Source organism: Branchiostoma lanceolatum, chromosome 1, assembly GCF_035083965.1.
Source record: "Branchiostoma lanceolatum isolate klBraLanc5 chromosome 1, klBraLanc5.hap2, whole genome shotgun sequence".
Lineage (NCBI taxonomy): Eukaryota > Metazoa > Chordata > Leptocardii > Amphioxiformes > Branchiostomatidae > Branchiostoma > Branchiostoma lanceolatum.
Genome location: NC_089722.1, coordinates 19630745 through 19646399, shown reverse-complemented (window position 1 = coordinate 19646399; position 15655 = coordinate 19630745). Strand labels below are relative to the sequence as shown.

General features: G+C 39.2%; 2 protein-coding genes across 2 annotated transcripts; one reads left to right on the top strand and one right to left on the bottom strand.

The window, feature by feature from the left end:
- The first annotated feature begins 24 nt into the window (after window positions 1-24).
- Window positions 25-4851, top strand: LOC136439938 (hydroxyacyl-thioester dehydratase type 2, mitochondrial-like). Its single transcript, XM_066435619.1, has 4 exons — window positions 25-403; window positions 849-931; window positions 1630-1730; window positions 2913-4851. The coding sequence occupies exons 1-4, from the start codon at window positions 159-161 to the stop codon at window positions 2985-2987; spliced, it is 504 nt and encodes a 167-aa protein (XP_066291716.1). The 5' UTR covers window positions 25-158; the 3' UTR covers window positions 2988-4851.
- Window positions 3760-15653, bottom strand: LOC136439917 (sin3 histone deacetylase corepressor complex component SDS3-like). The gene is made up of 12 exons (XM_066435586.1): window positions 15498-15653; window positions 13974-14040; window positions 13721-13779; window positions 12662-12753; window positions 12094-12153; window positions 11581-11677; window positions 10853-10948; window positions 8606-8676; window positions 8322-8349; window positions 8036-8126; window positions 7048-7132; window positions 3760-6578 (listed from the first exon to the last, which is right to left on the bottom strand). Exons 1-12 carry the CDS (start codon window positions 15616-15618, stop codon window positions 6483-6485), a joined length of 963 nt encoding a protein of 320 aa, XP_066291683.1. The 5' UTR covers window positions 15619-15653; the 3' UTR covers window positions 3760-6482.
- Between the last annotated feature and the right edge of the window lie 2 nt (window positions 15654-15655).

Genomic DNA, 15655 nt, shown 5'->3' with positions numbered 1-15655 from the left:
ATGCTCCGTTTATTTGTATAAAACCCCTTAGAATATATGGATTCCTCGAAATTTTCTTTTTGACCTTTCACCCCAACATGGCGCCGCGGGAAATTTTGGAGCGGACCAAATCTCATATTTTGCCGTATTTTATTTCTCTGTGACCACCCGTATGGACAATGTTACGTCTTCTATACAAATCTTTAACAACAAAACATTCAACATGCATTCGAAGTACCGTCACCAACAGGAGATACCATTTCAAGACGGGGGATTCTGCGGAACTGACAAAGACATTCTCTGCAGACGACGTTTTGACTTTCTCGTCCCTGTGTGGGGATACAAACCCGCTTCACCTCGACGAGGAGTACGCTAAGACAACCCGCTTTGGGCGCTGCATCGTCCACGGCGTTCTCATTAACGGGTGATGTTTATCAATCGAATTAAGCTCGTTTCTTTTATACACCAGCGTGTTTTGTTAATCTTTAATAAGGATTATTACTCTTTGGTCATAGTTTTAGAACGTACACATTGATACATGATTAATTGTCTTAATTTTGACTTAAATATTGCAGGAAATCATCAACATAACACGAGATATACATGACACAGATTCTACAGTTCCTATTTAGCCGAACATTTTACTCTACTAAGTAGTTTAATAGTCATGTTAATGTTACTATCAATGGTTTCTTCCATGAAAAAATGAAAGTTGATTTTTTGAGAAGAATATAAAAAGACTCAAGTTATATGTTACTTTCTATGGAGACATTCATTTGTACATTTACATGTTATGTCTAGAATGCAAAACAAACAGTTATTCTTCTAAACATTGACATTGATAGTTCTGTATGATGTGGATTTCTCAGGTTGATATCTGCTGTACTGGGGACCAAGCTTCCAGGGCCAGGGGCAATATTCATGTCTCAGGACATCAAGTTTCCCGCTCCATGTATGTTCCGGTGGTTTTATGTTCACGAACTTAAAGTTACCGCAAACATTTCTATCCAACACTGTAGCTGTATGTTATTATAGCGCTGCCAAGAATTTAAAACCACCGCCATAACCCCATTTTTGCCTTAGCGCGAAATAAAAACCACGTGAACTTAAATGCATTTACTGCAATTTCGTAAACTGGTCAACTGCTAAAAATGTCATCATTGAAAATATTTGATCACTAACATTTGGGACAGTGATGTTTGTTCCTTTACCTAGCAGCGGCGAATGTTAGAGGGCTTCTTTTGCTTGCAGTCTCATACATAATTTATCCCTATAAACAGGGCTTATGTATAAGACTGCAAGAAGCAAAAGAAGACCTACAACAGTTGCCACGGCTAGTTTCCACCGTTAAAGTAGAATGCAGTGAACTGTGAACTACTCACTTTTCCCCAAAAATCCTAGGGCGTCTCTTTTGGAAGGGACATAAAATGGGGGTTCTGAGGCGGTGCCTTGAGCATGTTAAAGGCAAAGGGCTAGCAACGCCTCCCTGTAAAAATATACCCTGGTACTGAAACAGCAAGGAAACTTGCTATAAGTTGCTACCGTATGTGCCTCTAGGAACTACCAGAGTCTGAACTATCTTAAAAATACATGTAGTTATACAGTATGTATATGGACGCTGCAATGTACATTTCTCTTGCCCATCTGCAGTGTATGTGAATGAGTCTGTGACAGCAGCGGTGGAAATCCTGGACATAAGGAAGAGTGTCGTGGTGTGTTCAACAACATGTACAGCAACAGGCACCTCAAAGGTTAGCATAAATTATACTAAATGTAGCCTTCTTTGCAGACGTCTTGGAGTGGCGGCGTAAATTTTTTGGGGAGTGTTGATACAAGATTTTTTTAGAGTTTTGTGGCTGATGGAATTATACCGAGGGGAAGAAATACCTCTCTCCATGACATAATTCCGTCAGCCACAAAACTCCCTAAGCCGGCATTAGAGAACCTTGGCCTGTGTAAAAAATTGCCCTCAAAAATCAAAGCTGCCGCTTCAAGAAGTCTACAAAGGAGGCTAAGGATATGGACACCCGAGACACAGCATAATTTGTTGTCTTTAAATAGCCTGAGTACCAACCTCCGTAGTGACCGCTGGCTCAAAAGAATTCGCTTGCTAACCACGGAGTCTGACCCTGCGCGTATCCGTAACGGCTGTCTCATTATCACGTAATGAGGGGAATTCGAGCTGCGTTCGGTGCCATTTTTCGTTCCAAGGTGTCTCTATTGCCCTGGTCGGGTCCAGTTTTGAAAGAATCGCCATGGCAACAGTTCTTAGAACCTACCCGTTACGAAGAACAGTGTGGCATGGGGAGGAGCTTAGGGGAATGGGGCCAATCAGCGAGCTCGTTCAAAATCGGAACGAATATCTGACTAACAGCCGTTACGGATACACGCAGGGTCAGACTCCGTGGTTAGCAAGCGAATTCTTTTGAGCCAGCGGTCACTACGGAGGTTGGTACTCAGGCTAGTCTTTAAATGCATCTTCCTTCAAAATACTTCTGTGTATTGTATTACGTCTAAGTGATTCTACTTGGATGGTTTGCTGGTATCTATGAAAGTTCTCAATACAGTTTAGCTCACTGAAGAGCTAGTCTTCCACTGGTCGTGACAGCTAGGGAAGACAAACACTATGTATAGTATTGACAGGTTAATTGTACAAGGCAAATTCCCCTCACTATTTCGACAAGTACAATGAACAACGGATTACTAATAACCTCCAGTACCCTTTCCAGTAATTAGCATGAAAAGTAAAACAGCTGGGATTCAAATTCATAACTTAATTGGTCCAGAGGGAGGGTCACTAACCACTGTACTACACTTGCTACCTGTACGACTTGTCTATGAAGAAAACCATTTTCAAGTCTATGGTCACCGTGAGAGAAATTGCCTTCTATAAGCATGTGTCGATATGATTGTATAAATTGTTATATCCCCAGGTGGTGATGTCAGGCAAAGTGTACTTGATGGTCCCTAAGGATGAAAATAAACCAACTGCAGATGAAAGCAGCTGAAGGTCAGGTGTTCCTACAGTCTGCTGCAAACAGCTGAAGTCCAGGTGTAGAGTACTGGAGCGGATGAAAGCTAAAAAGGCTGGTACTCAGGCTAAGGCACCAGTGCAACCTTGTCAAATTTTCACCCTGACTAAATTACATGTACTTCTATCTAGAGAAGGGACCACATGTATAACCTAAGTAAGATTAGGTACGTTGGACCTTTGACTTAAGTCAGAAGTCAATCTTATTTAATCTCAAGTGCAAGACTTTGCAATCAGCATCTTGACAGTGACAAACCCCTTCTGCAGACCCAAGTGACACTTCCTTTCTCTATTTTCTTTAAAGTGCAGGCCATGTTGATTTGATAATGAATATGGATGACATTCTCCAGAGACCCTTAAAACTGATGCAACCATTAAAAAAAAAGGTTGGCCCAAAAAAAGTTGCCTTCATTATAAAATCTATGTGGTCAGGAAGAATGAACAAAACTAAACAGACTATGGTATACCGAAAGATATGAAAACTTCTTCTTTGACTTTGGAATTAACTTTTACCTTCTACGACATTAGTGTCCATATATTTTTTTCAATTTACAGCATGTATGTTCTCATTTTGCGATTTTTACGATTTAGTAATACTGTATGACTGAAAACTGTTTTGTTGTTGGAAATGGACAAAAATTGATGCGCGCGCAGATGTCATTCATAATACAATCAAAATCAACATGGCCTTACCTTAGATTGTTCAAAGTAGCAGCTACGCTGTGATGAAAAGGTACCAGAGAGACAAATTGTCGTAGTTAATTTATTGCAAGAAGACACAATAGACAGGAAAACAGACACTAGCAGTAATTTACAATAGCAAGATTTTGCAGATGGGTTAAATGTACAAACCGCAAGTACGCAACACTTTGTGGCTTCACTATCTACCTAGACAAGTTACCAGTAGAACTTAGTCCTAAGAAAATGGAGAATTTTTTTTTTCTGAAGTCAACCTGCAGATGATATTGAAGAAATCATTGTTAACAGAAAATGTTGGTACAGGTGTTAACCATGTGTGCCTGGCACCCAACATTGTCTGAAGCAAAACTTAATAAAATCTTGCTGTTACAAAGAAACTTCGTCAAAAGTTACATGCATCAGTCCTCAATGGTACATCTATTTTACAGTCTTAAAAGTGGGATAAGATGCAGAAATTTCATTCATAAGAGGGAGAAACATATTGTGGCTGTTTTTGATGGTAGTGTCAATTTTATCTTTCTGTGACAGTATGTCCTAGGGTCATTTTTGTGGAAAGTTTATTCAAATGAAAAATACAACTGAAAATTTGTAAAGAAAAGGCTTGTGTCAAGAAGAAAACAGTTCATAAAGTAAAACAATAAATTTTTCAAATGACAATGGTAACTGAACTGTTCAGTTTTCTGCCTCAAAATGTTGTTTCTTACATACTTTCAATTGGTACATTTCAAATCTTGCTGGTTACGCAATTGTACATAATGTAGCACTATATGTTTACATGTACAGGTAAAGCTACATGCATAGTATACAGGACAACATTTTAGTTTTTACTTGGCTGTGTAGCAATTTTTGCTGACTTTACAGCAGTTACAAATTAAAGGAAAATACTGTGAAGAAATGACATTTTTTGCTGGAATCTGATAGATACCATTGCTACAGCAGGGGGCCAATAGCACTTTTGCAGCACCTTGTATAATAAAAATGGTGCTACGAAAACCGACACAGAAAGTCAGTAATGATAAACTCAGGTCCACACACAATATATTCTCTCCTTGGAATGTCAGGAAAAACTATCTAATCAAAGAATGTACAAATTCATTGTATAAATCTCCTGCTATGTACAAATAAAACTACAGTACTCTTGAGGTATGGACATCTTTGAGTTTCTTGTCTCATGGGATTTCCAAGGAGAAGAGCCAGCATGAGTGTACACGCCACAATTTAGAAGTTCAACTTGTTGTTCATCTATTATAATTATGTACTACACAGTTTATCTACAGAAAAAAAAGTATACAGATACTTAACTAGCATGAGACTCCTTAAAAATCTACACACATTTGGAGGTGCCTTTTTTTTTCATAACTTATGACGAGATGACATGGCAAAAGAATATCATTCCTGGTAACCGTAAATGTACAGTTAACAACAAAATTATTCATACCTCAAAATTATTCATTCATTTGTTGTTTTTACAAATAATCAAATGTGCACATTGGAATTTGAACCATTAAAAAAATCCTTTGTCAGTTGTAAATATATAATAGTGGTTTGATCTCATTTGCAAAAACAGACTGAACAAGACATTTTCCCAGTGAAATGAATAAAAAATTCTGTACATGGGTTTTAAGTAAAAGCATAAATAAAGTATCTTTAAACCATGAAATTTCACAAATACTATGTGTAATTATACTAATGATTCTAACTTGCCCCAGTAGTTTAAAGAAGAACAAAACCACTGAAAAGTTATAAGGGGTACTAATGATCTTGTTGTTCACTGTATCTTGCATCACTATAGTTAGTTACAGTATATTCAATCAAGTCGTTTATTTGCCATGTTATTTCATGTTTTCCTTGGAATGAGATGAATCTACCGAAATAGACGAATTTGCACCACACAATCTGGTTTTGTCAGAGAGGAGACTTTGCTCTCAAATTGTCTATGTCATCGCACATGTCTGTTAAGAATAGAACACATTTGAACGACATTCCCCGACCCCGAAGGGATCTGGTGATTGATTACAATCTGACTGATTTACCACAGATAAGTACAAAATTAGAAGCCATTTTTAACATTATCTTTACACAAGTGAGAAAGGGGAATAGCCACTGACATTGTATAGGGATATGCGGAAACGTTTGATGGCATATGTGTTGACGCCGGGCCGCCCGCAGGAAGTGAATTCCTGCAAGACACTGGGCTCAGGACACCGGTAAGGGTTAGGGAAATGTTGTATAAATGCATTCTATTCTTTACAAACTTTAATGACATAGTGTGTGGACAAAATCCCCCCAATGTCAAAACCAGTTTGTGGGGTTCAAATTCGCCTATTGATTCTGAGACTTGTGGTTGTAGTGGAAATAGTTTTGCTGTTGTGGACTCAATGGAAACCATAATTATGAAAACTACTCAACAATAACAAAATCAATATGCTACACTGAACTGGATCTGTCAGTAACTGAGAAGTGTGCAGAAAATATGCTCATAGAAATATTAGTAATACTTAGTAATAATGCTGGCTCTATCTCCTAGGAAACCGTTGTTCCAATCCAGAGTACCTCAGAACTGCACCAAAAATCCAAGTTCCTCCACAACAATCCAAGCTTACAACGTCATCCATTTTGACTGACATGTTTGTAACACTCTCATGACAGCACCGTTTTGGATTGTTCCATTTTTCAGTGTGGAGGAAAACCTGGACTTTTGAACAGCTTGAGGGTGGATTGTTGCAAGTAGTGGTACCAAAAATAATTATGTTGTCGATGAAAAAATCCCAGGCTATGTTGCTCTCTTGCGGATGGAGTATTTCCCCTTCTGCAGTTGGCTGACGTAAACTCGGAACTTCGAGTTGTCTGATAATCTTCTCACCCAAACCTGAAGAAACATAGAAATTGTCAAATTTACAAATAAAAAAAAGGTTAAGGTCCCATAGCCTAGACTAGTAGAGTCATTAATCCACTGTGTCTAGGGCACAGTATTGGAAGACAGAGCCCATCCCTCTCCTTCCACTGCCTTTTACATACTGAAAGTGAAACTGAAGTCTTGTACCCATTAACAACTGGGTGGACTGATGAAAGTTGTGTAAAGTGTCCTTCCCAAGGACACAACGTCAAGCCAGGAATATCAGGAATTGAACACATGACCCCTCGCTCTCGTGTCCGCTAGCCTGGCCACTTGGCCATCCGACGCCACTCAAAGTTACAAATACAAACACACAAATATACAAACTATCGCAATTTTTTCACGTGCTAAAGTCTTAGCAATTTCTGAATGAACAAAATGAATTATGCTAAGAATCTTCAAACTGTGAACCGCCTTATTCAAAGGAAGTCAAAGGTCTCACCTCATTCTGTCCGACTGAGCTGATTGTACCACTGATTTTCCCGTTGTCTTTGGACTCCACGTACACCGTCTGGCCTCTGTGGTACCTACGGCAGGTAAAACACACCAGCAGGAAATGAGGACAATTCTTTGCTAAATGCAAACAAGGACATGTTTACCTTCACATGGCCTAGCCTAAACTACTGCTGTTTAGTCTTACTGAAACACATTCATATATGTGGTGACCAGCCCCTCCAGCTTTGTCCTGCCACTTGCTACACAATGAAATTGAACACCACAGGGTGTGTGCTACTTTACCAGTAGCCATGGTGACAGCAGCCTGGGCAAGCTTATTGACCTTATTTGTTTGGAGAAGAAGAGGAAGAAACGGGGCAAAAACATTGTTTCCCCTCCATGAAGGTAAACATAAGTATACCTCATCCCTCATTGGTCAAACCAATAATCACCATGGTTGAACTGCTAATTGTGATGGACAGTCAGGATCAGTCCGCAAAGCTAGTGTGTTACACTAAAGGGTGGTTATAGCAGCTATTACCATACAGATACAGGTCTGAAGTTTTGAAGGCTTTCAACTTGACATGTGATAGTCCATTATAAACTTGACCAAGTTTCTTTGTAACAGCAAGATTTTATCAAGTTTTGCTTCAGACAATGTTGGGTCCCAGGCACACATGGTTAACATATACATGTATATGTACCAACGTTTTCTTTCAACAATAACTTCTTCAATATCTTCGGCAGGTTGACTTCAGAAAAAAAATCTCCATTTTCTTAGGACTAAGTTCTATATTGGTAACTTGTCTAGGTAGATAGTGAAGCCACAAAGTGTTGCATACTTGCAGTTTGTATACTTAACCCATCTGCAAAATCTTGCTATAGTAAATTACTACTAGTGTCTGTTTTCCTGTCCATTGTGTCTTCCTGCAATAATCTAAACTCTACAGCTAGCACTAGCAGACACAGAGATTATGAAGGACAGGCCAGCCTACCATTTCTTGTCGTAAAAGAGTCTGCCTTCCTCGATCCTTGCATCAAAGCTGTTGACTGGTGGGGAGGGGGGGCTAGCTGGAGGACTGATGTCTAAATATGGAAACCACAACAGATTAGTACACTCATTCATACACTTTCTACCAAGGTACTGTAAAAGCAGAAATGTTTGCGGTGGTTTTATGTTTGCAGTTTTCACGGTGAACTCTTAAGCGCAAACTTAAAACCACGGCAAAAATTTTGCCCAATATACTCAATATTTGGTAAGGAAAACATATTCCAACTTACGTATTGATTTCTTGGATGAGACTTTCCCCTGGAGAAATAAAAGAAAGTTGATGATGTTAGAATTATTACAGTTAGCATCATAATGCTATTAACATTACATTATCATATCTAAACTTATTATCACATAGAAAACATCAGAAAAGATGTGACTCTCATGATCATAAATTGCAATATATCATAACATAAGGAAACAAGTTGTTAACAAAACAATTTTGTTTACTAACTTTGTTGACAAAACAATTTTGTTTACTCTCTTTGTTGACAAAACAATTTTGTTTACTCACTTTGTTGACAATCCTGAGGTCTTCCAGTACGTCATCGTCGGACAACATCAAGTTCAGCTGAGGGGCACCTAGTGAGTCAACTGTTAAGGAAACTTACTACAGTCAAACCTGCCTAGGCGACCACCTTTTCAACGCGACCACCTGGCCATGGCGACCGCTTTTTCTCGGTCCCGAAAATTTTCCCCATAGGCACAAGCATTAAGCTGCCTGCCCAAGGCGACCACCTGTCCAACGCGACCGCGACCGCCACGAATTGGGAGCGCACAGAGCACCATCCCTGCCCATGGCGGCCGCCTAATTTTCAAGCGTGTGGTGACATCGGATCATTTTGCTGTCGGATTTCACGGAAATGTTTTCAAGACTTTGAAGGACAAAAATATATGGAATAGCAATGTTATAGCACCGATTCCTCCATGAAGTGTTTTAATAAAACGTTCCCCCTATAAACATTGTAAAGACAAATGTTTGTGATGTTGTTGTGCCTATCGTAATCTTATAGTTTACCGCAAACTCAGTTCGGTTTAAACTCAATTTTCAAAACGAATACGTAGTGCATGGCGTCAAAAAGTCAGATTTCACACAAATTACTATCTATTTCTTGTATTTTTAACAAAAATGTGTCTGTGTCTTACTAAATTCCGCCGAAAAATGACTTCGCGGCGGGCAAAACATCGGGCGAGAAATGTTGTTCCTTGGTCCCGACGCCATCTTGGATTTGGCGCGGCTTGGATTTGGCGTACCGCTGACCTTTCTAAAACACGATGCTTTTGTGTATGAACATTAACGAATACTCTAGTTATTGATGAAAATTAATATTCTCATTTTCTTTTTATTTCCATGAATCTCACAAACCTTTGTTGGACGCTGTGCATTCTGCTGCACTGACTTACCTTTCGATGCGGTCGCACAGACTGACAGAGCTTGGCGGCGCGACGAAATCACACCGTTCCGTTTTCATCTTTAGTTGTCCGATCGCAAACTTTTTGCCCCTTTTATCCATCGGCGCCCCAAAAAAGGCTAGGGCCAGCAGATGTTTTCTAGGGATTTGTCTTAGGCCTTACAACTTCGATGATGTGCATGTGTGTGTGTGTACTATTTAATGTAACGTGTGAATGCAGAAGGGCGCTGCGAGATCATCAAGGCAACCATTGTTTTGTAGTCAAAATTATGACGAAAATTTTTACACGATGTAGCGGCATACAATTATTACAACGATAACGGAAAATGTAATTTTTGGAGGATCTTTCTGTCAATGAGAATTGAACCTGGTGGGGGTCATGCTGTCTAAATTCACATAATTTTCCATCCATTTACGTACTGTATTTGAAAACCTCGACCTGGAAACATGTGAGTGGAATCCTCTTCATGGCGACCACCTGTCCATCGCGACCGTTTTTGCTCGGTCCGCCGGGTGGTCGCCTTGGGCAGGTTTGACTGTATATCATTATCAAGTAAACAGCTATCAATTTGTTCCTTCATTTGTTCTGACCCTTGTAGTGCCTATACTAGTGGCATACAGGGCATTAAGTTCCCTTGCTGTTTCAGTAGCAGGGTATATTTTTTACAGGGAGGACTTGCTAGCCCTTTCCCTTTAGGCATCTCCTTAAAAATGGGACCTCATTTTATGTCTCTTCCGAGAGATGGGTGCAGCCCCAACCGAGATGGTCTCCCAGTTAGCTACTAACTTGAACCAGGAGCTCAACTGTGAGGCTGCTACCAGTTGAGCTACATGTATAGGGAAATCCCGACAACTATCAGTAAACTGTATCAAATATTGGCAAGTGACAAAACTGTTTTTCAACATTGATCACCAAACTTCCAAGTTACATTTTAGTTTTGGTGAAAGGTTCCCATGTGAATGGTCAATTTTTCTCAGATATTTCCTTTTTTTCTAAATATCTATCGAGATATATTTTCTTTTCTTTCATAGTTGCTTCTTTGAAGTGAGTTAACTATTTGGACTAAAAGAAAATTATGTTTTCTGATGCCTGTAAATTAACCAAACATTGCTATGCAATAAAAGAAATACTGTACATCTTCAGATTTTCACGGTGTTTTTTTTCCCCGGTTTTCAAGGTGCCTCTTCATTGTGAAATCATGACACAGTCAATATGTTTTTTTTCTACAGCATTGTTTCGACCGCAAACTTACAATACTGTGAAAACCCCCTTTTCACACCGAAATCAAATTCCCACAAAAATAAACGAATTTTCAGTAAATGATGTGTAAAATGGTGTAAAAGGATATCAGGGGAAGGTTTCCTTCTCTTGTCCGGGATGGGCAGAGGTTCGTTGGGTCTTCTCCTCAGCTTTCTGGTCAGCACTGGTTTCACCTCTGTAGAATCTGAAATCCATCATATTAATCCAATCAGGACTGTTCCATTTCAAAATCTCAGGAGGGGTGGTTGTAAACTTTTTTTTACCTCTTTAATTTCAATCATGTGCATATCAATGACTCTTTTCAGTTTAAATTGAGTGGAAAAAAAACATTCAAAAGTATTTTCATGCTATTCTTTAGTTTAGTACAAGTAAGGACATGATTTGATTATATGGATGACATCCACACGCGCATCAGTTGTCGTCTGTTTCCAAAAAAAAAGAAGTTTTCAGCCATACTATAAATCAGCTGCAAAGCAGCTGCAAAATGACAAAATCTACGCTGTCAATCGAAAAAAAAAACTATATTTTGGAAAATGGATTCTGATGTCGTTGACTGCCAAAGTCAATTTCAAAGTCAAAGAAGAAGATGTGAAAGAACAAAAGAGAAGAATCTATATTTCGGTGTACCATACTCTGTGTTTAGTTTTGTTCATCCTTCCTGACCACGTAGATTTCATAATGAAGGCAACTTTTTTTTGCGAAGCTTTTTATTTTATTTGCACGCTCGCATCAGCTTTTGGGTTCCAAGAGGACGTCATCCACATAATCAAATCAACATGGCCCAATGATCTAAAGCCAAGAAGTATGCTTGAGTACCTCCGGTTAGTTCCATAGTATTTCTCTCACTCTCTATCATCCTTTTTCTCTCCTCAAGCTCTTGGATCAGGCTTTCTTTCAGCTTTATTTTCTCTTCCTGAATAAAAACAACAACAAGAAAATACACGCAACATAAGTATGCAAGATAATGTTATACTCGTATACACACTTGATACTGTATAAACAATAAAGTACAAATGTATAAATGAAGTCTCCATATACTATCAAAAAGTTTCATTCTTGGCTAACATTCACATCCATAGCACTGTATACATTTAAGGCATCCTTGTTAACAACTAAAAAGAGAGTGTTAAAGTTACCTCTCAGACTTAAATTAAAACAGTGAAAAAAACTCATTTCCTACTGTGAAATTAAATCCCTCTAAAATAAATGAATTCACAGTAAATGACGCATAAACTTAAGAGTTTAAGTTAACACTGTTTCTCTCTTTTTGTTTTCTTACTTGATTAAGTTTCACTTTAACTTAGTGTCTATAAGGTAACGGAAACTCACATCAAATTCTCTGACAGCATCTTTCTTCTCCTTGATGTACTGTTTCTCAACTGTCTCTATCTGTGATAGTACAAATACAGTCAACAGGTAAGATGGGTTAAGTACATCTTGACTTTATCAAGATACTGCTATCATTGTATATTAAAGCACGGCTGTCTCCAGGACCCGTCCCTCTGTCCCGGGACGGAAATTTGTGTCTTGGGACGGACAAACATTTCACCAAAATCTGAACTTCATGACATGAAACTATGTAAATGCATCTTTGTAAGCTTGAAATAACAGATTTGACAATAAAAATCAAGATGGCTGTCAAACAATGAGTGGGACGGGAAAGTTTAAAAGCCTGGAGACAGACCTGACTCAAAGCTAGAGTCTGAACAATTTGTCAAATCAAGAAATGTCCTCATGTTCTTAAATCATACCACTAAAACAGTTGCTATGATCTATCGAGCGATTATTTGCTACCTTACCCTTTAGCTGCTATGGTACATCCACACATCAATTGTATACAATGGATAAGTCAGTAGAGAAAGGGTTAAACTTATGCCTTTAGTTTGACATTACTTACTTCAAACTGTTGGATGATTTCTGCCATCCAGGACCTCTCCTTGTTCTGGTTTTCCAGTCTCTTTAACCTCTTCAAATACTCAGGGTGTGAAGCTAATGATACAACAAAATGGATACGACGTAAAATGGAGGTCCCGTATTTGAGGAGAGCTACACCTTGTTAAAAAACCCACCACACTTATTGACTAGAGTAGGCAAGGGGTCCATTCTGTGTGGGTGGATGAAATAAATATGTCCGGATATGCAGCTTGTATGTGTAGGATATGGGAGATTACGTTCAGTACAAACCTGGTGTGTTACGCCATGAGGCGGTTTACTGGGAATATAACATGTACAAACAATATATAAGCTCTAAGATGTAAGCTTGTTTTAGACATAATCAGCTTGTTTTCAACTGGTCTTATATGACCTTTGTCTTTGCCTTGTCGTCCAATTAGCTCTAATATTCTTTTCCATCTCAATGCCGTGATGTATAATTTAAGCAACTACATGTTGGTTTCTGTAAATATAGTAGAGAAATGTACAAAATGTGCTGTGTTAGTACTGGCTGACCAGAAATGGTGAATCCAGAATTCTAAGTTACAGAAATAAACTTCTGCTACTCATACACATGTACATGTATTCCTCTCACTCTCTGTAAACTTTTTCGACTTAAATCTCAAAGTACGTTTTGGCATCCCTTACATTGAGTTACATCTACAGCTTAATAGACCACAATTGCATCAATAACACTTTTACTAGTTTTAGAATCAATTTACCCTGGGCGCCAGACTAGTACCGGGTCGCTAGCGATTTCCTACGGTGGCCAGAGAACAGTCTGCCCGCCCAGTCTTAATCAACGCTCCGGGGAGTTGAGCCCGTGGGAGTGAACCGCACCCCTTTTAGATAGGGCCGGTCAACTCCCCGGCTAGAACTCCCCCGGTGCGCTAATTAGGGTTCGGCGGGCTGGGGTCTCTGTGCCGCCGGAAGAAACAAACTGCAAGGTACCGGCTAAAGAGAATCGGCTAAAAGGCCCGATAAACAGTCTGGAACCCAGGGTAGAATCAATTAGATTGTGTACCATGCTGGTTGAGCTCCTCCAGTTGTTTCTTCAAATGTGCCAGTTTTTCCTTGTAAACCCTGGAAGAAATGAGAACAAATCACTTCATTAATACATCAAACCAAACAAACACGACCTATACATAGTGAGAGTCAGACTTTGAGACACAAAAAGAAATTTGGACATTTAAAAATCCTTAAGGTGTGAACAATGTCAAAAACATTAAGGCAACATTTTCATCTTTGGCAGATGTCGCCGTTTGTAATTTACTTACTGTTCCTTCATCTCAGTATGCTGCTCCTCCCTCTTGACTTGATCTGTCTCGCTGGCATCTTCCGTATCTGTGGGAGAAAAAACTTTCTTTGTCAGGTCAATCTTCACTACTGTCCAAGCAGAGGCTGGGTTTCGGCTAATGTTTTTGACGTCTTTTTATGCGTTTTTGTTAGGCTTTCTATATTTTGTCATGGTTTCCTTATGTTGCCAACTGGTGACATAAAGAAACCGTGACAAAATGGAAAGCCAGACAAAATTGTATTTACAAGTGCTGAAGTTTGCATTTACAAGTGCAGTTTGCATTTACAAGTGCTGAAGTGCATAATAACATTATGAAAAGTTATTGTTCATCCTAATGAAAGCAGCATGCATGGACATAAGAAATTCTTTCTACTAATCTTGCACCAATTTGTGATATACACATGTATGTCATCAACATTGAATTTAACAATTGGAATATTCAATATCTGAGCCTGGCAAAGTGTTAAGGGCAAATTATGATAAACCATGTCACACGTGTTGAACAAAAGAACTGCAGAATCATAAAACATGTAGGTTTACACATTAGTGTTATCTTTGGGTAGTGAAAACAGGAGTGCCCAAGTAAAATTACAAATCTTACGGAATTCATATCAGTTTTACAGAATACATGCGACATTACATACAAATTTAACGGAATTGAAAGAATTAAGAAACATTTGAATTCTACGGAATCCATAAGACTTTTACCGAATACATAGTATGATACGACACTTAAGTTATCGATAAAACTTGTATGAATTCTGTAAAATTTGTATGTTTTTAGTAGTGGATATTATGAATTCTGTAAAATTTATATGTTTCGTTGACAGACTTGAGAGTGGTGGATTGCATGAATTCCATTAACTTCATATGTAATTAACAAAAATCGTATGAATTCCGTAAAATTCGAATGAAGGAATCTACTCAGGCACCTTAATGCAAAATGCCCTTAAAATTATGTTTGGCAATCAAAGAGCACACTAAAAACCACAGTTACGAACAAATTATACGGAATCAGAACGGTTCTGATTCAAGCACCTTGTCCACAGTTCAAATTCAAAATCCAACGATGTTTCTGGACAACACGAAACTATCTGAGGGTACAGGGAAGATCCACATATCTTTGTCAGACAACATGCCGGCGATTGTAACTTCTGGAGGACAGGTGCTGAATTCTACAGCTGAATCTTTCAGGTGCGGATCCGTTGTTTTGATACAGTGCCTTCTCATTTTGGAGCAAGAACTCGCAGCCCTCTTGTACAAGTTGGCGGGTTTTCTACCAGATTTGATCCACAGGTAAGTAAGATTTACTCTACACAACATAGGGGTGTACATGGTGGCGGTATCTTAAGTGACAAAGGCGAAAAATTGACAAAATTTCTGTAAACATTGAAGGTGGTAGAGAAGGGCGCGTGTGCATGGCAGCACACACAGAGCGCCAGCCCGCCCCCAAAATTCTCGGCCGCCCTACGGCCTAACCCCGTAGAACTTCTCCACGTCCTACCTTCGTCGGATTCGTTGTCGAACTCTCTGTCCTCGTCGCCGTCAATGGTGCTCGAATCGTCGCTGAAACCGTCGTGAAACGAGCGCGAATCCTCGCCGTAGTGAGGCAGGGCTGCCGCCATCGTCTCAAATATAATCGAAACAAAAAACGAAATGCCC